This window comes from Rhinopithecus bieti, unplaced genomic scaffold (genome assembly GCF_001698545.2).
Source record: "Rhinopithecus bieti isolate Rb0 unplaced genomic scaffold, ASM169854v2 scaffold_33432, whole genome shotgun sequence".
Lineage (NCBI taxonomy): Eukaryota > Metazoa > Chordata > Mammalia > Primates > Cercopithecidae > Rhinopithecus > Rhinopithecus bieti.
In genome coordinates this window covers 976,650-995,657 of record NW_016814481.1, presented here as the reverse complement: position 1 = coordinate 995,657, position 19,008 = coordinate 976,650, and the positions used below count along the sequence as shown (strand labels likewise).

General features: G+C 55.6%; 2 protein-coding genes across 3 annotated transcripts in view; one reads left to right on the top strand and one right to left on the bottom strand.

Moving 5' to 3' along the window:
• Positions 1 to 314: 314 nt before the first annotated feature.
• On the top strand, positions 315 to 10,642 carry DDX39A (DExD-box helicase 39A). Of its 2 annotated transcripts, none has more exons than XM_017851234.1 (11): positions 315 to 458; positions 6,204 to 6,415; positions 6,752 to 6,879; positions 7,807 to 7,899; positions 8,265 to 8,448; positions 9,103 to 9,221; positions 9,564 to 9,695; positions 9,791 to 9,900; positions 9,990 to 10,134; positions 10,253 to 10,400; positions 10,484 to 10,642. In XM_017851234.1, the coding sequence occupies exons 2-11, from the start codon at positions 6,208 to 6,210 to the stop codon at positions 10,498 to 10,500; spliced, it is 1,284 nt and encodes a 427-aa protein (XP_017706723.1). In that variant the 5' UTR covers positions 315 to 458; positions 6,204 to 6,207; the 3' UTR covers positions 10,501 to 10,642. The 2 variants fall into 2 exon arrangements, with proteins under 2 accessions (XP_017706723.1, XP_017706724.1); XM_017851235.1 differs by lacking the exon at positions 315 to 458 and adding an exon at positions 5,004 to 5,115.
• Positions 10,643 to 10,734: 92 nt separating this feature from the next.
• The window catches only part of ADGRE5 (adhesion G protein-coupled receptor E5), a 28,958-nt gene continuing 20,684 nt past the window's right edge, over positions 10,735 to 19,008 (bottom strand). The window contains exons 9-19 of the mRNA XM_017851216.1: positions 17,872 to 18,049; positions 17,680 to 17,787; positions 16,586 to 16,851; positions 14,881 to 15,060; positions 13,504 to 13,695; positions 12,928 to 13,154; positions 12,719 to 12,785; positions 12,525 to 12,616; positions 12,256 to 12,424; positions 11,451 to 11,552; positions 10,735 to 11,364 (exon numbers count right to left, since the gene is read on the bottom strand). Coding sequence (XP_017706705.1) covers positions 11,335 to 11,364; positions 11,451 to 11,552; positions 12,256 to 12,424; positions 12,525 to 12,616; positions 12,719 to 12,785; positions 12,928 to 13,154; positions 13,504 to 13,695; positions 14,881 to 15,060; positions 16,586 to 16,851; positions 17,680 to 17,787; positions 17,872 to 18,049 — 1,611 coding nt within the window. The 3' untranslated portion in view covers positions 10,735 to 11,334. The remainder of the gene's footprint in view (positions 11,365 to 11,450; positions 11,553 to 12,255; positions 12,425 to 12,524; positions 12,617 to 12,718; positions 12,786 to 12,927; positions 13,155 to 13,503; positions 13,696 to 14,880; positions 15,061 to 16,585; positions 16,852 to 17,679; positions 17,788 to 17,871; positions 18,050 to 19,008) is intronic.

The following is a 19,008-nucleotide window of genomic DNA, read 5'->3' as shown; positions in this document are numbered from 1 at the left end:
CATATTGATAGCAACTGGGACAGTTCCGGTTTCAGCGCCCAGCGCAGAAGCCACGCTTCGAAAAGGGTGGGGCACACGCCAAGGGGCAACCATCTGGTCTTCAGTTATCAGTACTAAACATGGCGGCTCCCACCGAGCACCACACCCAGATCACGAGACCGCGCGCTGCCGGCCCCAGTCTGTCGGCTCACTGGGGCGCGCCTACTTTTAGATTGACCAATGAACGCGAGGCGTAAGGCAGGCCCTCTTTCTTCCCGTCTCCGCCAATAATCTCCCGGTCCCTTCCACAGGACCCAATCACTGCTTCAGCCTCTCTTGAATGAAAAGGCAGCGGTCCAGTGAGCAGAGCAGCAGCCCGACGCAAGAGGCAGGAAGCGCAGCAGCTCGTGTCTGAGCGCCCGGCGGAAAACCGGTCAGAAGGCTCTCTTAGCAGCACGCGGAGAAGAACGGGGAGCCAGGTGAGCGGCGGATCCTGGGCGCGGGGCAGCGGTGTGGGGACGTCTGACCTGAGAGCGAGAGGACTAGGGGAGACGTTGGGAGCTAAGGGGAGGAGGAGAAAGGGTCGCGAGACCGGGGGGGCGGGGCGGTTGGTGTGTTAGAGCGCTGTGTGTTGGCCGTTGGGGACCGGGGCGCATGCGCTAGGGGTGGGCCGGCCGTTGGCGCGCGGGGCTCGGGGCCCGCTTCTGGGAGGGGCTGTCATGGCCGACGGCGCTCCGAGTCCCACTTGGAGTTCGTCAGTCCGTCCGAATAGACCCCGCGGCGGCCTGAGGCCATTTGGAGAGGGACGAGGGCGTGACGCTGGGGTCTGGGGCCTGGGTGGGAGAAGTCGGAGCTTCCAGTTTTCAGGGGTTTCTTTGGGTTCGAGGGACTTGACCCCTTTCCCAGTTTACTTTCTTCTTGGTCTACTTTTCACGGGATTCGGGATTCTGAGATTTGGGGCACATAAGACTTTCTTTTGGAAGGCCGGGCGCGGCTCTTGTAATCTCAGCACTTTGGGAGAGACCCAAGGAGGGCAGATCACTTGAGGTCAGGAGTTCGAGACAAGCCTGGCCAACATGGTGAAACTCCTTCTCTACCAAAAAAAAAAAGCCGAGCGTGGTGGCGGGCGCCTGTAGTCCTAGCTACGCGGGAGGCTGAAGCACGAGAATCGCTTGAACCCGGGAGGCAGAGGTTACAGTGAGCCGAGATGGCGACACTGCACCCCAGCCTGGGTGCCAGTGCGAGATTCTGCCTCAAAAAAAGAAAAAAAAAGACTTTGTTTTGGAAATAGGAGTCCCCAGGTGGGAATAAACTCCGGGGTGGAAAGCCTGCCTGGGGACACTTGAGGGTAAATGGGTGTACGTGGCGTGTCTGGGTTGTGAGTTCCCTGCTGTCACCTTTCAAGTTCATCCGCTTCTGGCGCCTCAGCGGTCATGGCTACCCACTTTGGGCGGGGAAAACCCCGCCGGATCCTGTTTTGAGTTTTAGATCCTGTCCAGCCCGGTTTCTTGAAAATTTTGTGTCTTAACGGATTCAAATTGCCCCAATTTATGTTTCTCTGTCTCTCTTTCTCTCTCTTTTTTTTTTTTTTTTGAGACAGTCTCGCTCTGTCGCCCAGGCTGGAGTGCAGTGGCACTATCTCGGCTCACTGCAACCTCCGTCTCCCGGGTTCAAGCAAGCACATCCGGCTAATTTTTGTATTTGTAGTAGAGACGGGTTTCACCATATTGGCCAGGCTTGTCTCTTAATTCCTGACCTCGAGTGATACGCCCGCTTCGTCTCCCAAAGTGCTGGGATTACAAGCGTGAGCCACCACTCCCGGCCCCAATTTCTTTTTTTAAGTTTATTTTTCTTGAGAAAGGGTCTTCCTCTGTCACCCAGGCTGGAATGTCGTGGCGCCATCACGGGCAGCCTCGACCTCCTGGCTCAAGCGTTCCTCCCCAGCACAGCCTTCCAAGTAGCTGGGACTACAGGCCCATGCCACCACACCCGGCTAATTTTTTTAAAAAATTGTTTTTGTATAGACGGGGTCTCGACTTATTGTCCAGGTTGGTCTCGAACTCCTGGGCTCAAGACATCCACCCACCCTGGCTTCTCAAAGTGCTGGGATTACAGAAGTGAGCACCATGCCCGGCCTGCCACAAATTTCTTTCCCCACCAACAAAACAACTTTGCTTTATTTCCTTAAAATACAGCATCTCTTGGCCCCCTAGATGTGGAGCCCAGAATAGACTGTGGCTCTTCTTTACCCATGGATTGCTCAGGGGATGTTCCTGTCTTGTGGCATGTCCCATCCTTTCTTTCCTTACGTCATGCCCCTACCCTGGTTACTTCTCTTTCATTTGGTGACTGGTTTTCCCTGCTGCTGGTCTTAACCTCCCCCCTCATCTGTGGAGTAAATTACAGTACTCTTGGGCAGATCCTGATTGACTCTCAGCTCCAACCTAATTAGCAATTCCCTATTGCTTAGCAAGTACACGTGCCCAGGCTGGGCGTGGTGGGTGGCTCATGCCTGTAATCCCAGCACTTTGGGAGGCAGAGGCAGGAGGTTTGCTTGAGTCCAGGAGTTCACGACCAGCCTGGGAAACATGGTGAAACCCTGTCTCTACTAAAAATACAAAAATTAGCCAGGCGTGGTGGCATGCACCTGTAGTCCCAGCTACACAGGAAGCTGAGGTGGGAGACTCACTGGGTCTGGGAGGTCGAAGCTCCAGTGAGCTATGATTGCACCACTGCACTCCAGCCTGGGTGACAGAGCGAGACCCTGTCTCCAAAAAAAAAAGGAAAAAAAAGAAAAAACATGCCCTGTGGCCGACCAGCTCTTCCAGCTTTCTCTTCTGCCCGGACGCCAGCCAGCTAGTCCTACTCTCCATACCCCAAAAGGCTTTGGTGCTTTTTGGACTGACCTTTCTTGGCTCATGTTTTCCCTGCTGCCTGGGAAGTGACCCCTTCAGATTGCCTGTTTGATCAGATAAAGAAACCTGCTCAGCTCTGCCTGAACTCCTTTATTCTAGTTCCATTTATTCAGCCTATGCTATGGAGTGCTTATTAGCTGTTCTCACAGGGCAGGGCTGACTGGAAGCGGTGCTGTTTTATTTGGGGCTGTAAGGAAATGCCTTTCTGGAGCAAAGGAGGCCCAAAAGAAGTGGGGGATTTGTGACCCAGACAGCAGGAACAGCAAGTGCAAAGGTGCTGAGGTGTGTTTGAGACAGTAGCAAGGCTGGTGAGTGAGGGGCAATGGGGGAGATGAGTCTGAGTACAGAGGAGTCAGGTCAGGAGGTGCCTGGTAGGCTGGCTGTGTGGAAACTTGAGTTTTTTTCTAAGCACAGTGGGAAGGAACCCATTAAAAGTTTTGAGCAGAGCAGTGATGTACTCAGGCTTTTTTTTTTTTTTTTTTTTTTAATTTATTTTTTGAGGCAGTCTTGCTCTGTCACCCAGGCTGGAGGGCAGTGGTGTGATCTTGGCTCACTGCAGCCTCTACCTCCTAGGTTCAAGTGATTCTCCTGCCTCAGCCTCCCGGGTAGCTGGAATTACAGGTGCCCGCCACCACACCCGGCAAATTTTTGGTATTTTTAGTAGAGATGGGGTTTCACCATGTTGGTCAGGCTGGTCCTGGACTTCTGACCTTAGGTGATCCGCCCGCCTCGGCCTCCCAAAGTGCTGGGATTACAGGCGTGAGTCACTGGGCCTGGCCGTGACTTAGTTTGATAGGTTCTTTCTGGCTGCTCTGGGGAGGGGCTGGGGGATGGCAACAGGGAAACCGGGGAGGAGGCTATTGGCTTAATTCAGCCAAGAGATGATGGCCTCTGCATGTCCAGCTGACAGTGGTTAAGCAAAATGTATATTGATGAGATGGAACATTAGGTGACCATGGAAAGAAATGAGGCCGGGTGTGGTGGCTCACACCTGTAATCCCAGCACTTTGGAAGGCCAAGGTGGGTGGATTGCCTGAGCCCAGAAATTGGAGATCAGCCTGGGCAACATGGTGAAACCCCATCTCTGTTACAAATACAAAAATTAGTGGTGGCGGGTGCCTGTAGCTTCTGCTACTAGGGAGGCTGAGGTGGAAAGATCGCTTGATTGAGCCTAGGAGGCAGAGGTTGAAGTGAGCTTTGATTGGGCCACTGCACTCCAGTCTGGGCAACAGAGCAAGACCTTGTCTCAGAGGGGGAGAAAAAAAGGGAGTGCTGATGATGTGCTAGAGCACACTGTGCTGAGTGAAGAAGCCAGACACAGAATGTCACACATTGTAAGATTTCATTTATGTGAAACGTCCACAACAACAAGCAGATCCAGAGAAACAGAAAGCAGATTAGTGGTTGCCCGGGGCTGGGGTGGGGTGTTTAGGGTATGGATGGGTAAAGGGTACAGGAGCTTTTATTTCAAGGTGATGAAGTATTCTAAAATTGCACGTGTGGTAGTAGTTGCACATGTTTGTTCTACACTAAAAACCACTGAATTGTCTGCTTTAAGTGGTGAGTTGTATAGCATGTAAATATCTCTGTGAAGTTTTTTTTTTTTTTTTTTAGGCTGGAGTGAAGTGGCATGATTTTGGCTCATCACAACCTCTGCCTCCCGGGTTTAAGCGATTCTTCTGCAGCAGCTTCCCGAGTACCTGGGATTATAAGCGCCTGCCACCACACCTGACTAAATTTTTGTATTTTTAGTAGAGATGGGGTTTCACCATGTTGGTCAGGCTGGTCTGGAACTCCTGACTTCAGGTGACCCGCCCACCTTGGTCTCTCAAAGTGCTGAGATTACAGCGTGAGCCCCTGTGCCTGGCCTGTAAAGCTGTTCTAATTAAAAATAATAACAAGGCCAGGCACAGTGGCTCACACCTGTAATCCCAGCACTTTAGGAGGCCTAGGCGGGCGGATCACGAGGTCAGGAGTTCGAGACTAGCCTGACTGACATGGTGAAACCCTGTCTCTACTAAAAATACAAAAATTATCTGGGCATGGTGGCAAGCACCTGTAATCCCAGCTACTCAGGAGGCTGAGGCAGGAGAATCTCTTGAACCCTGGAGGCGGAGGTTGCAGTGAGCTGAGATGCCACTGTGCTGTAGCCTGGGTGAAAGAGCAAGACTCCGTCGCCAAAAACAGGTGATAGCACATTGGGGCCAGCATGGTGGCATAGGTGAGAACTGGCCAGAGGGCCAGTTGGGTCCTCTGGGTGGGATTCACTTGGGTGGGATTCACTGCCTCATGGACAGGGATGTTGAGAGAGAGAAAACAGCCATTGAGAGAATGGAATTGCTGTTTCTGGGCTGGGATTGAGTGACAGCGGGGCCAGAAGTGGCTTAGGATCCTCAGCATCCAGCCTCAGGAAGAATTGTAGCAGCTGCAGCCCTCTGCTCCACCCCCCACTGGAGTCTGGGGTAGGGGAGGAGGATGAAAGACAATTGTCCTCATGTTTGGGTCCCTTGCACCTAGCAGGCACTTGGTATGCATTAGATTAATAAAGCAAAGAGGTAGGCAGACTTTGTATTAATTCCATTTTCCATCTTCTCAGCTTTATTTTTATTGGCCCAGGCCCAATAGGAGGCCTTTCATGAGAGCACTTAATTATTCCCCTGTGCAGACCACAGAAAGGGGGAGAAGCTGGGGCTGGGCAGATACTGCTTGCTCTCTTGCAAACTCAGTTCCCGCCAGCATCCTGGCAGGCCTACCCTGGGGTCTTTGGGCTTCTGCCCCATGCAAGCCCAGTGGGTTCCTTGGGGAGTGATAGGTAGGGGGCTTCTCTGGGCTAGGTATCCCAAGGAGGTTCACTGGAGCTGAGGCTTGCGTGTGGAGAAGAAGGCATTTGTGCAGAGACCTGGGGGCCGAGCATTGCTGGTGGTGACAACCGGGTTCAAAGGCTTGGGGCAGGAGCTCTAGGGGTCTGAGCAGCTGAACAAGGCTGGGGGTGGTGTGGGATGAGGTGGGCAGGGGTCAAACCAAGGGGATTGCCTGGCCTGTGGTGAGAGTTGGGATTTTAACTCTGCAAGCCATGGGAAGCCCTTGGAGGTGGAGGGTGTTCTGTCTGTGGATGTGGCAAGCGGGGCATGGGGGAGAGATGGGGTGGCTTGGGGGTGCGGAGGTGAAGACAGGGCGAAGCTACGAGATGCAGCCCAGGTGGAGCTGATGGGCTGGCTTATGGAAGGAGGTGGTAGAGAATGCCGTTTGAATGAAGCTTCATCATCCTTCTGTGCCCACTCGCCGGACCCTGCCTCTCTCTCTTCTCAGCATCATGGCAGAACAGGATGTGGAAAACGATCTTTTGGATTACGATGAAGAGGAAGAGCCCCAGGCTCCTCAAGAGAGCACGCCAGCTCCCCCTAAGAAAGACATCAAGGGATCCTACGTTTCCATCCACAGCTCTGGCTTCCGGGACTTTCTGCTGAAGCCGGAGCTCCTGCGGGCCATCGTGGACTGTGGCTTTGAGCATCCGTCTGAGGGTACGCCTTCTGGGTGTCATCCTCTTGCCCAGGTCCTCACCAAGACAAGACCAGCCCTGCCCGCCTGGAGCAGTGCTGCCTCTAGTGTGACGTGGGTGAGGGAGGGGCCTGCTCGCCCCTCAGATCAGTTGCACCCAGCGGGGCCTATGGCTGCTCTTAGCACCGGGGTGCTCTGCTTTGACCAGGCGGATACCCTAGCCCGGCAGGTGTCTATGGCCTTGTCCGGACTTGGCCTCTTCTGATTGCCTTCACTGTGGGCCCCCCCGGTCAACTGGTGAGCAGCCTGCACGGGGGTGTCTCCAGGTTCTCGTCCCTCACGCTCTGCTTCTCCTGCAGTCCAGCACGAGTGCATTCCCCAGGCCATCCTGGGCATGGACGTCCTGTGCCAGGCCAAGTCCGGGATGGGCAAGACGGCGGTCTTTGTGCTGGCCACCCTACAGCAGATTGAGCCTGTTAACGGACAGGTGGGTGGGCTCCTCCCTTCCCAGCCCCACCCTACCTGTGGCGGCCGAAGTAGAGTAGGCTAGGTGAGGTGGCTCACACTTGGTAGCCCATCGCTTTGGGAAACCGAGGCTGGGGGATCGCTTGAGGCCAGGAAGTCGAGGCTGCAGTGTGCTATGATCCTACCACTGCACTCCAGCCTGGGTGACAGAGGGAGACTCTCTCTCAAAAAATAGAGTAATCAGTTATAACAAAAATCAGAAATTGCCAGTAAGCCAAAATAACTGGAAAGTGCCCACAGTTTGCCCCTTGCCCCAGAGGCATTGCTGCTGTTTTGCCACCTATCTAGAGAGTGTCCATCTATGAAGGTTGGGTTGCCCTGAATCCAGCTGTCACTGCTGTCCTTGCTGTTAGGCCCTGGCTATCTTCTCCCTTTATCTTGCTGTGTGCCACTATCCTGGGGAGACACTTCAGTGAATTCTGGTGTCTTGCTCCTGAGTCAGGCCGGGTGCACATCTTTGGGCCTCATATTGGCGCCCATGCCCTCGTTATCTCAGAGCACATCCTAATGGATGAAGGTGCCGTGGAGGGCTGTGGTGTGGTCCACTGTCTGGTGGCATGGGTGGGAAGACCGGGGCTGAGGCCGCCTGAGTGCGGAGATTCAGGAAATCCTTAAAGAGCTGGGTCCCACGTCACCCGGGCAGGCCAGGTCTAACCATTATGCGGGCCATTGTCTGTTTCTCGTTGCGGGTCCTGGTGTTGGGAGACAGGTTTCAGTAACTGTGGGAGGGTGTAGGGAGTGAGGGTTAGAGAAGGGCCGTGAGAAGGGGAGGCATTTGGACTGGGTCTTCAAATGGCCTGTGGTGTGAGGCGGACTGGGTTGGGTGGACTCTGGTGGGGGAGGGGTTTAGGATACTGCCTGAAGGCCCTTTTCTTGTGCCACTTCCCAGGTGACGGTCCTGGTCATGTGCCACACGAGGGAGCTGGCCTTCCAGATCAGCAAGGAATATGAGCGCTTCTCCAAGTACATGCCCAGCGTCAAGGTGAGCCCCTCAGGTTGGACTTGGTCAGGCGCCGCTTGGTTTCTGCAGCTTTGTTAGCCTCAGCTCTGGCCCAGCCAGCATTTACCAAGCTTGGCAGGGGCAGCTGCCTTTGAGGTTTGCGGTGGTTTTTGCTCCTTAAAAGCCTGATGAATTATGCATGGCTCCCAGGGGCCTGTGCAGGTCCCAGCCTGGGGCTTCCTTTGAGTGGAGCCCCGGTAGGCTCTCAGGCCTGTCTTGGTCTCCTGAGGCCTCCTGTTCACAGGTGCTGGGGTTGGGTATTAGGTGCCCTTGGGCTGCTGGGGCCGAGCTGGTTGGCGCCTTGGGCCGGGTATCAGCATGGAGCAGCTTCCTCCTCCTCCCCGTAGGTGTCTGTGTTCTTCGGGGGTCTCTCCATCAAGAAGGATGAAGAAGTGTTGAAGAAGAACTGTCCCCATGTCGTGGTGGGGACCCCGGGCCGCATCCTGGCGCTCGTGCGGAACAGGAGCTTCAGCCTAAAGAATGTGAAGCACTTTGTGCTGGACGAGTGTGACAAGATGCTGGAGCAGCTGGGTGAGTCATCTGCCTTGCAGCCTCAGCTGGAGAGTCAGCAACTAGGCGGGCCCCATAGCAGGCGGAAGACTCTTGAGTGGGTCACATGGGTGGCTGGCAGGCCGGGCTCCTGTGGTGATCTTAGGGAAAGCTCTGCTGCCGGCAGAGGGACGTGCTGTTTCTGAGCCCGAGCCAAATGGGACCACGGGATCCAAATAAGCCCCCGTCCCTCCTGGACGTAAAGGCACGCGCACATACCTCTAGGAGTGTGAGGCTTCTGCCACCTGTTGGGTTGGTTCTAGGCCCCACCTGCCCTCAGTGAGCCTCGACAGGGCCGGTGGGAGATGGGCTTGTGTCCTGGGAGGCAGCTGCAGCTCTCACCCCAGCGGCTGTCTCTGCCTCAGGCTTCCCTCCCTGAAGCGTGTCTCGAGGCGCACGGGCACGGCTGCTCCGCGCCAGCGCGTAAGTGGATTGCAGCTCCTCCCGCGCCTGCGCTCGCTGGCCACCCCCCAGCCCCTCAGGCACCAGGACTGGCCACTCCCGCGGCTCACTCTGCCCTCGTCACGGTGCCACTGGCTCCCTGGCACAGGTTGGGAGGGGTCTGGGTCTGGTCTGGGGTGGGGGTCCTGCATGGCAGACGCTCATGCCCACACATGTCTTGCCCTCCCCACCCAGACATGCGGCGGGATGTGCAGGAGATCTTCCGCCTGACACCACACGAGAAGCAGTGCATGATGTTCAGCGCCACCCTGAGCAAGGACATCCGGCCTGTGTGCAGGAAGTTCATGCAGGATGTGAGTAAGGCGAGAGTGGCAGCTTCGGCCTTCCCCAGGGGCCTGGAGCCTGGGGCCCCAGGACACCCGCACAGCCCACATGCCTCGGAGGATGCTGGGATGCTGGGAGCCGGCGGAGCCTCCTTTCCTCCCCTCGGTCTTGTCAAACTGGGAGTCAAGCTTGGTCCACACCTGAGCCGGGCCAGAGCTTACATCCAGGTTTTGAGCGATGTTTACTGAGGTCCAGTGCAGGAGGCCCTCTGGGAAGCGTCGCACAAAGGAGTCGCCCACTGGAAGGTTCTGGGCAGGCGAGATGCCCAGAGGTGATCCCTGCCCGCCCCTCCCACCTCCCTTCCCACACAGCCCATGGAGGTGTTTGTGGACGACGAGACCAAGCTCACGCTGCACGGCCTGCAGCAGTACTACGTCAAACTCAAAGACAGTGAGAAGAACCGCAAGCTCTTTGATCTCCTGGACGTGCTGGAGTTTAACCAGGTGACACTTCCATCAGCCCATCCTGGGGCTCTGGACCATCGGGAGGTCGCTGGGCCGCCAGACTATGTGGTCCTGACCGCCACTCCTTCCCTCAGGTGATAATCTTCGTCAAGTCAGTGCAGCGCTGCATGGCCCTGGCCCAGCTCCTCGTGGAGCAGAACTTCCCGGCCATCGCCATCCACCGGGGCATGGCCCAGGAGGAGCGGTGAGTGCGAGCCACCCGCCAAGGCTGCAGGGAGCGCCACCCAGGAGCCCAGTGTTTGACGGCCTCCACTTGTTTCTCCTGCACCCCAGCCTGTCACGCTATCAGCAGTTCAAGGATTTCCAGCGGCGGATCCTGGTGGCCACCAATCTGTTTGGCCGGGGGATGGACATCGAGCGAGTCAACATCGTCTTTAACTACGACATGCCTGAGGACTCGGACACCTACTTGCACCGGGTGAGCGGCCTCACGGGCATGTTGCTTTCCCCTGGCGGTGGGGTGGGGCCCCAACCCTGCTTTTCCTCAAGTCCTGAGGTGGTATCTGTGGCCTGACCCTGATCCTGTCTGCCTGCAGGTGGCCCGGGCGGGTCGCTTTGGCACCAAAGGCCTAGCCATCACTTTTGTGTCTGACGAGAATGATGCCAAAATCCTCAATGACGTCCAGGACCGGTTTGAAGTTAATGTGGCAGAACTTCCAGAGGAAATCGACATATCCACATACAGTAAGTGCCTTGGGCAGGGCAGGGGGCTGGGGCAGAGGGTTCCTACCCCGGCCCTTCGGTTCACCGCTTCCTGTGTCTTACAGTTGAGCAGAGCCGGTAACCACCACGTGCCCCGCCAGTCCAGAACCGCCCACCCGGAGCTGCCCACCCGGAGCCGCCCGCATGCAGCTTCACCTCCCCTTTCCAGGTGCCACTGTTGAGAAGCTAGAAATTGTGTGAGAATAAACTTGTTATTACGGAAACCTGGCTCCCACACCATCTGTTTCTTGGTCATCTCGGCCTTTGACGGACACCCTGGGCCTGGCGTCTGAATCACCACCAGCAGGCAAGGCCATCTTCTGTATGCATGTGTTTAATTTTAAGTGTCAACATTGAAAAGTTTGAACAGATAAAAACACATTACACAACATCACAACCTTCACAACAGTGAGAACCTCCTGCCTGGGCAGGCAGGGCAGGCCTCTGTACCGTGAGCCTCAGGCAGTGGCCCCAAGGGGCCCTGCCATGGGGCCTCTGACATCAGTCTTAGCTTAAGAAGGAAGCTGAGCCCCAGCACCTAGTCTCTTCAGTTCTGCAGCAGATATGAGAGGAAAAGTCCAGGCTGGGACAAGAGCCCTCAGTCTGTCCTGAGTACTGGCCCCAGCTGCCAGGGCAACACGCTGCAGCCCTGGGCCAGCCCCTGTACTTGCCCTGGGTCACAAGGTGGAGGAGAGAGGCAGCCAGCAGCAGGACCAGTGGCTCCGGCTTCACCCCGCTGGGTGTCCTGGGCTTTGGTGCCAGACTATAGCTGCCATACCCTCCTGGTGGCACACATGGGGCCTAGGGAGGGCGGGTGGAGGGAGCAGAGCAGTGGACGAAGGGAGGATGGATGGTCTTCGTGTACAAAGCTGCTGCGGCCACAGGAGCTGCTGGACCGTCCATGAACCATGTGCTTTCATATGCCAGACTCTGATGCCCTGAGGGCCTGGAGAGGAGAGCCCAGTGAGGCCTGAGCACTGCCAGCCCTGGTGCCTTCCTGCCCACACACCCGCCCTAGGTGCAGCCCCTTACCCGGGTCTGATTGTGGCCAGTGCCAGACGTGGTAGAGGTGAATTCTGAGTACTTGCTTCCGCTGGCAACTAGGCAGGCCCACTTCCGGTATTCCTCCCGAACCTGCCGGCCCAGACACCCGGTCAGGGCAGGAGCAGGCCCTGGGACCGTGCATGCTCCTCCCCATGCTCTGCCCTTAGCCCCACCTTGGTGTTTTTGTGTTTGGTTATTTTTTTGAGATCGGGTGCCCGTCTCCCGGGCTGGAGTGCAGTGGCACTATCATAGTTTACTGCAACCTTGAACTCCTGGGCCCAAGTGATCCTCTTGCCCCAGCCTCCTGAGAAGCTGAGGTTATGGGTATTCACCACCACACCCGGCTATCTTTTTTTTTTGAGATGAGTCTCACTGTCACCCAGGCTGGAGTGCAATGGTGCCATCTTGGCCCACTGCAACTGCTGCCTCCCAGTTCAAGTGATTCTCCTGCCTCAGCCTCCCAAGTAGCTGGGACTACAGGCATGTGCCACCGTGCCCGGCTAATTTTTGTATTTTTAGTAGAGACGGGGTTTCACCACGTTGGCCAAGGCTGGTCTTAAACTCCTGACCTCAGATGATCTGCCCACCTCGGCCTCCCAAAGTGTTGGGACTACCGGTGTGAGCTGCCTTGTCTGGCCTCACCCTGGCTATCTTTGAATTTTTTTGTAAAGACAGCGTCTGATTATGTTGCCCAGGCTGGTCTGGAACTTCTGGACTCAAGCAGTCCTCCCCCCTCAGCCTCCCAAGTAGGTGGGAGGATGACAGGTGTGTGCCACTGTGCCCAGGCCCCCACCTTCTTGTTGAGCAGGCAGTGCAGCAGGTAGAGGAAGGCGCCCTGCAGGCAGTTGAGAATGGTGAACACATAGGTCAGCACCAAGCTCCGATTGTCGAAGATGAACAGGCCAAAGACCCAGGTGCAGCCCAACAGGAAGAGTTGCGCGATGGCCGTGATGGTCAGTGCCCTGTGGGGAGGGGGGTTGCAGCGTGGGTCCCCACATCACCTCCAGCTTCATGCCCCTCACCCCGGCCCTGCCTCCAAGTCCTCCCAGCCCCTCCTCTCACCTCGCCTTCTTTAATTTCTTCATGTCTGGATTGATTTCAGAAAACTTCTGAGTGAGCTTCCAGACGGTAGTCACGAAAATGACAGCATTGCACTGGGCGGGGAGCAGATTGTGGGTTAGAGGGCAAGAGCGATGGTCCAGGCGGGCCTGGGCCCATGGCGCTTGGGCTTTGGTGGAGGGGGAGTGGGCACTTACCAAAATGATAAAGGTCACAGGTCCCAGGAAGCTCCAGAGGAAGCCCTGCTCTAAGTCCAGCCAGCAGCTGGGAGGTAAGGGAGGGGTCCCATCAGTGCCCCAGGAAGCCAGAAGCAGAACCGAGGGCAGCTGGACATCGTGCGTGGCACTGCGTGTGAGCCCCTGGCCTAGCACCCCGCCCTCCCCCTGCCCCACCTCGTTGCACTCACTATCTGGGGCGGCCGTAGCCCTTGCTGTAGACGGCAGCCGAGACGCCCACGATGAGCAGGGGCACGCCATAGCCGATCAGGCAGAGCCAGCGCGTACTCAGGCCCTGGCCCTGGAAGACGCGCACCACAAGAAAGTAGAGCTCCAGGCCCTCGAGGCTCATCCAGCAGAAGGCGGCCAGGAAGCAGTAGTGCAGCAGCCCGGCCACCAGGCGGCAGCGCAGCCCCACCTGCGGGGCAGGGACGGAGGGGCGGGGCGACTTCAGGGCCCGAGAGTGGGCGGGACCACAGCCGAAGGGTGGGCGGGTCTGGAGCCGGGCCAGGCTCCCCTCCAGGGCCCATCCCCAACAACGCTTATAGAAGCGAGCGGGGACTCGGGGCATGGCCAGGCGGCTCCAAGGCCAGCACCCTTTAAAGAGAACCCGACCCCCCCGGCGGGCGGGGCCAGATCCCGGGCAGGGGCGGGGCCTCATGACTCCAGGGCCCGCCTACCCGACCGAGCCCCGGGAGTGGGCGGGAATAACCCCTCTCAGGCCTCCCTGACCCCAGAGCTCAGGTGGGAGCCGGGTGGGACCTCACCTGGCCGCCTTCGTTCTCGATGCCGGCCAGGAAGATGGTGGAGCCCACGAAGAGGCAGATGCAGAGATGCAGGTGTATGGTGGTGCGCGAGCCCTGGATGGGCCGCACCAGCAGGAAGGTGAGGATGCACAGCAGCAGGCAGAAGAGTGACAGCGCCAGTCCTATCCTGGTGATCAGGGTCAGCTTCCAGTCCTAGGAGTGGCACCGGGTGCTCAGGGTTTCTTCAGGGCCTGAGGCCTTCCTGCCCTCTTTGTGGTCCCTTTTCCGCCAACACTCTGACGGACCCACCTCTCTGACCTCCTCCCTTGTCCCTCCTAGATCTGGCCACACTTACCAGCTGGCAGGGGAGTTTCACATTTTTGTGCTTGCTGGGCCTTTGGCCTGGACCACAGGCGCCCCCCTTCTCCGCCTAATTGCAGTTTTCGACAAGGCCCAGCTTAACTATGGATCCTATTGAAGTCACATATAGAAAGTGGTGCTCCAGGCTGAGTGCGGTGGCTCACGCCTGTAATCCTAGCACTTTGAGAGGCTGAGGTGGGCGGATCACCTGAGGTCAGGAGTTCAAGACCAGCCTGCCCAACATGGTGAAACCCCCGCCTCTACTAAAAATACAAAAATTACCTGGGCATGGTGGCGTGCACCTGTAATCCCAGCTACTTGGGAGGCTGAGGCAGGAGAATCGCTTGAACATGGGAGGCAGAGGTTGCAGTGAGCCAAGATCACACCACTGCACTCCAGCCTGGGCGACAGAGCAAGACTCTGTCTCAAAAAATAAAATAAAATAAAAAATAAAAAAATTGTAAAAAGCCGGCATGGTGGCTCACACCTGTAATCCCAGCACTTAGGGAGGCCAAGGCGGGTGGATCACCTGAGGTCGGTAGTTCAAGACTAGCCCGGGGAACATGGTGAAACCCTGTCTCTATTAAAAATACAAACATTACTCAGGCATGGTGGTGCACGCCTGTAATCTCAGCTACTCGGGAGGCTAAGGCAGGAGAATCCCTTGAACCTCACTAGCTGAGATTGCATCACTGCACTCCAGCCTGGATGACAGAGTAAGACTCTGTCTGAAATAAAAAGGGCAAGTGGTGCTCCCTTGGAATGCTCTACATGGGGAGCTTTTACTTGACATCTCACAATTGGTACGGGATGGACAGGCAGAGGAGCTACTGGCTGCACCCAATGTATAGTTGCTGGGTTGTAGAGAAGAGGCCAAAGGAAGAGGATGTGAGGGGTATGATGTGGGGACACCTGGGCTGTGCAACCATGCAGACATATCTGAGCAACCAGCAGGGCTCCATGGAGAACTAGCTGCCTGTCTGGTTGCTGCTGGACCTTGTTACCTGTGGGCACTTGAGGATGGCCCCAGCTGCTCACCTCCAGGTCATAATGAGCCATGAGGATCGCAAAGCTGCTCAGGTGGCTGCATTGGCAGGTGGTGCTGCCGTTCTTGCTGCCCAGCACCTGGCAGCCTTCGGTGGCCCAGTGCCCTCCCCTGTTGCTGTCACTCTTCCAGAAGGCACAGATCAGCTCCTGCCATGGCCCAGGCATCACGTCCTGTGGGCAGACGGGGGTGGTCAAGAGAGGTTGGCCTGGAGCTCACTCTTAGGTCCTGGGCTTGCGCTGAGCCCAAGAGGGCTGCTTGTTTACTAGATGAGTATTGACTGAGCACCTACTGAATCTAACAGTTTGGAGACACGCAGTGAACACCGCAGACACAAGCACCTACCCTTGTGAGGTTGACATAAGAGTGGGAGAGGTGGCCGGGCAAAGTGGCTCATGCCTGTAATCCCAACACTTTGGGAGGCTGAGGCGGGTGGATCACCTGAGGTCAGGAGTTTGAGACCAGCCTGGCCAACATGGCAAAACCCCGTCTCTTACTAAAAAATACAAAAATTAGCTGCGCGTGGTGGCAAGCACCTGTAATCCCAGCTACTCGGGAGTCCCAGGCAGGAGAATCACTTGAACCTGGGAGGTAGAGTTTGCGGTGAGCCAAGATTGAGCAACTGCACTCCAGCCTGGGTGACAAGAGTGAAATTCCATTTCAAAAACAACAAAAAAAAGTGGGAGAGGCAGATTATATCATAAACCTAATGAATAAGTAACATACATAGTACATTAGGAGGTGGCCACGCATGGTGGCTCTCACCTGTAAGTAATTCCAGCACTTTGGAAGGCCAAGGTGAGAGGATTGCTTGAGGCCAGGAGTTCGAGACCAGCTTTGGCAACATAGTGAGACCTCCATCTCCATTAAAAAAAATTTTTTTTTAAATTAACTGGGCATAGTAGTGCACACTTAAAGTCCCAGCTACTCAGGAGGCTGAGGCGGGAGGAGCCCAGGAATTCTAGACCATCCTGGGAAACATAGTGAGATCCCTGTCTCTATCAAAAATAAAAAAGTTAACTGGGAGTGGTGGTGCATGCCTGTAGCCTTAGCTACTCAAAACTCTGAGGCCAGAGGAATGGTTGAGTCCAGGAGTTCAAGGTTGCAGTGAGCTATAATCGCGCCACTGCACTCCAGCCTGGGCCACAGAGTGAGACCCTCCTGTCTAAAAATATAAATAAATAAGAAAAGAAAGGCCGGGCGTGGTGGCTCATGCCTGTAATCCTAGCACTTTGGGAGGCTGAGGCGGGTGGATCAACTGAGGTCAGGAGTTTGAGACCAGACTGACCAACATGCAGAAACCCTGTCTCTGCTAAAAATACAAAATGAGCCAGGCGTGGTGGCACATGCCTGTAATCCCAGCTACTCGGGAGGCTGAGGCAGGAGAATCGCTTGAACCCGGGAGGCAGGGATTGCAGCAAGCCGAGAACGTGCCACTGCACTCCAGGCTGGACGACACAGTGAGACTCTGTCTCAAAAAAAAATAAAATAAAATAAAACAAAACAAAAAGTAAAATAAAATAAAATAAATAAAATAAGTAAATAAGTAATGAGGTCAGGGAAGGCCCAAATGAGAAGACCAGAATCATAAAAAACGGAGTCACATGGGGAAAGAGCTTTACAGGGAGGGGCCCAGCACATGCAAAGACCCTGGGTTATCTTTGAGGAAAGAGCAGAGTGAGCAGAGTGAGCAGAGACCTTGGCAGGAGGGTCTCTTCCCTCCTCCCCACCGGAGGACTCAAGGTGGGAGAAGGCGAACAGGATGGGGAAGTTGAGTTCCTTGGTGTTGTTGTGGCTTAGAAAGACGGAGTTGACGGCCGACAGGCGTCTGAGTCGGACACCACGGATGTTGCTTTCATAGATCTCCTCCAGCTCAGCTTGCTTCTTGGAATGCAGGTTCAAGGAGGCATTGGCCAGCAATGTCGTCATGTTCTGGATGGAGAGGATGCCCGCCACGGCGGGGCCTGGGGAACAGACACGTTCGCTGCCTACTCCTATTGTCCTCCTCCCATGCTCTATCCTCCCTCCCAAGATGGCCCAACTCAGGCTCAGCCAGCCCACCACGATGACGCCAGGAGCCTCTCCCGATGAGTCAGTTTCTAGCTGTTCCTTTTTTTATTTTTTTTTTGAGACGGAGTTTCGCTCTTTCGCCCAGGCTGGAGTGCAGTGACGCAATCTCAGCTTACTGCAACCTCCACTCCCCAGGTTCAAGCGATGCTTCTGCCTCAGCCTCCCGAGTAGCTGGGATGAAAGGCACCTGCCACCACGCCCAGCTAATTTTTGTATTTTTAGTAGAGACAGGGTTTCACCATTTTGGCCAGGCTGGTCTCGAACTCCTGACCTCGGGTGATCCACCTGCCTCAGCCTCCCAAAGTGCTAGGACTACAGGCATGAGCCACTGCGCCTGGCCTTTTTTTTTTTTTTTTTTTTTTAGACAAGGTCTCACTATGTCGCCCAGGCTGGAATGCTTTGACGTGATCATAGCTCATAGCAGCCTTAACTTCCCGGGCTCAATTGATCCTCTCACTTCAGCCTCCCGAGTAATTGGGACTATGGGCACAGGCCACCACACCCAGCTATTTTTGTATTTTTTGTAGAGACCAGGTTTCACCATGTTGCCCAGGCTGGTCTTGAACTTCTGAGCTCAAGCAATCTACCCACGTCTGCCTCCCAAAATGCTGGGATTGCAGGCATGCCCAGTCAGTTGTTCCATATTCTGAACCTCACCCTGGCCCCATCCCAGCTCCTCCATGTCTCTCCCACGGGCTCCCGCTCCAGACGGCCGCTGCTACCTGGGTCCTTGGCTCCAGCTGCCACAGCCCAATTCAGCTTCATGCGTGCATTGCTCTGACCCATAGTGACGTTCTTGTCCCCCTGCTTCTGGATCATCAGGGTCAGCTCTGAGGGGAGAGGGGCAGTAGTGATTAGGGACCCCAGGTACCAGGTGGGGCCCAGGGTTGTGGCAGGGCAGGCCAAGGTCTCACCTGTGTTCGAAGGGGAAAGGTAGGTGAAGGGGCCTTCAGGCAGGGTCTTGGCCAGGATTCTCAGGATATCTTCAAGGTTTGAGAGCAGTTGGGTGGCTATGAGGTGCCGGACAGGTGGGGCCAGGGCCTCTATGTCCCCAGGAGCTTCCATCAGTTCGTCCACCAATTTGATGAGGTTCTAGGGGGTGGCGGGTGACAGAATTGCTGGAGCATGGGACCACAGGAGTTGCCTGAAGGACCTGGATCTCACCCCCCCGCCCACCAGGGGACACCCTGGAGACCCACAGGCACAAGGGAATCACTGAGCTCATGCAGTAACCAGAAAACAAGTGGTGGATTGAGTATATGCCTCCATGTATGTATGAATCACAGTGCTTAACACTGGTTGGGCACAGCCTGCCTGCCAGGCTCTGTTTTGATTTTCTGTTCTTTTTTTTTCTTTTTCTGAGACAGGGTCTTGGTCTGTCTCCCAGGCTGGAGTGCAGTGGCATAATCATAGCTCACTGCAACCTCCGCCTCCCAGACTCAAGCGATCCTCCCACTTCAACTTTCTGAGTAGCTGGGACTACAGAAGCGTGCCACCACACCCGGCTAGTTTTTGTAATTTTTTTTTTTTTTTTTTTTGGAGATGGAGTTTCACTCCTGTTGCTCAGGCTGCAGTGTAATGGCGCGATCTCGGATCACTGCAACCTCCGCCTCCTGGGTTCAAGCAATTCTCCTGCCTCAGCCTCCTGAGTAGCTGGGATTACAAGTGTCCACCACCATGCCCAGCTAATTTTGTATTTTTAGTAGAGATGGGGTTTCACCATGTTGGCCAGGCTGGTCTCAAACTCCTGACCTCAGATGATCTACCCGCCTCTGCCTCCCAAAGTGCTGGGAGTACAGGTGTGAGCCACTGTGCCCGGCAATTTTTGTACTGTTTTATAGAGATGGATTTCACAATGTTGCCCAGGCTGGTCTCGAACTCCTGGACTCAAGAGATCTGCCCACCTTGGCCTCCCAAAGTGTTGGAATTACAGGCGTGAGCCACCACACTCAACCTTTTATTTTTATTTTTATTTTTAATTTTAATTTTAATTTATTTATTTTTTTTTTTTTTTGAGACGGAGTCTTGCTCTGTCGCCCAGGCTGGAGTGC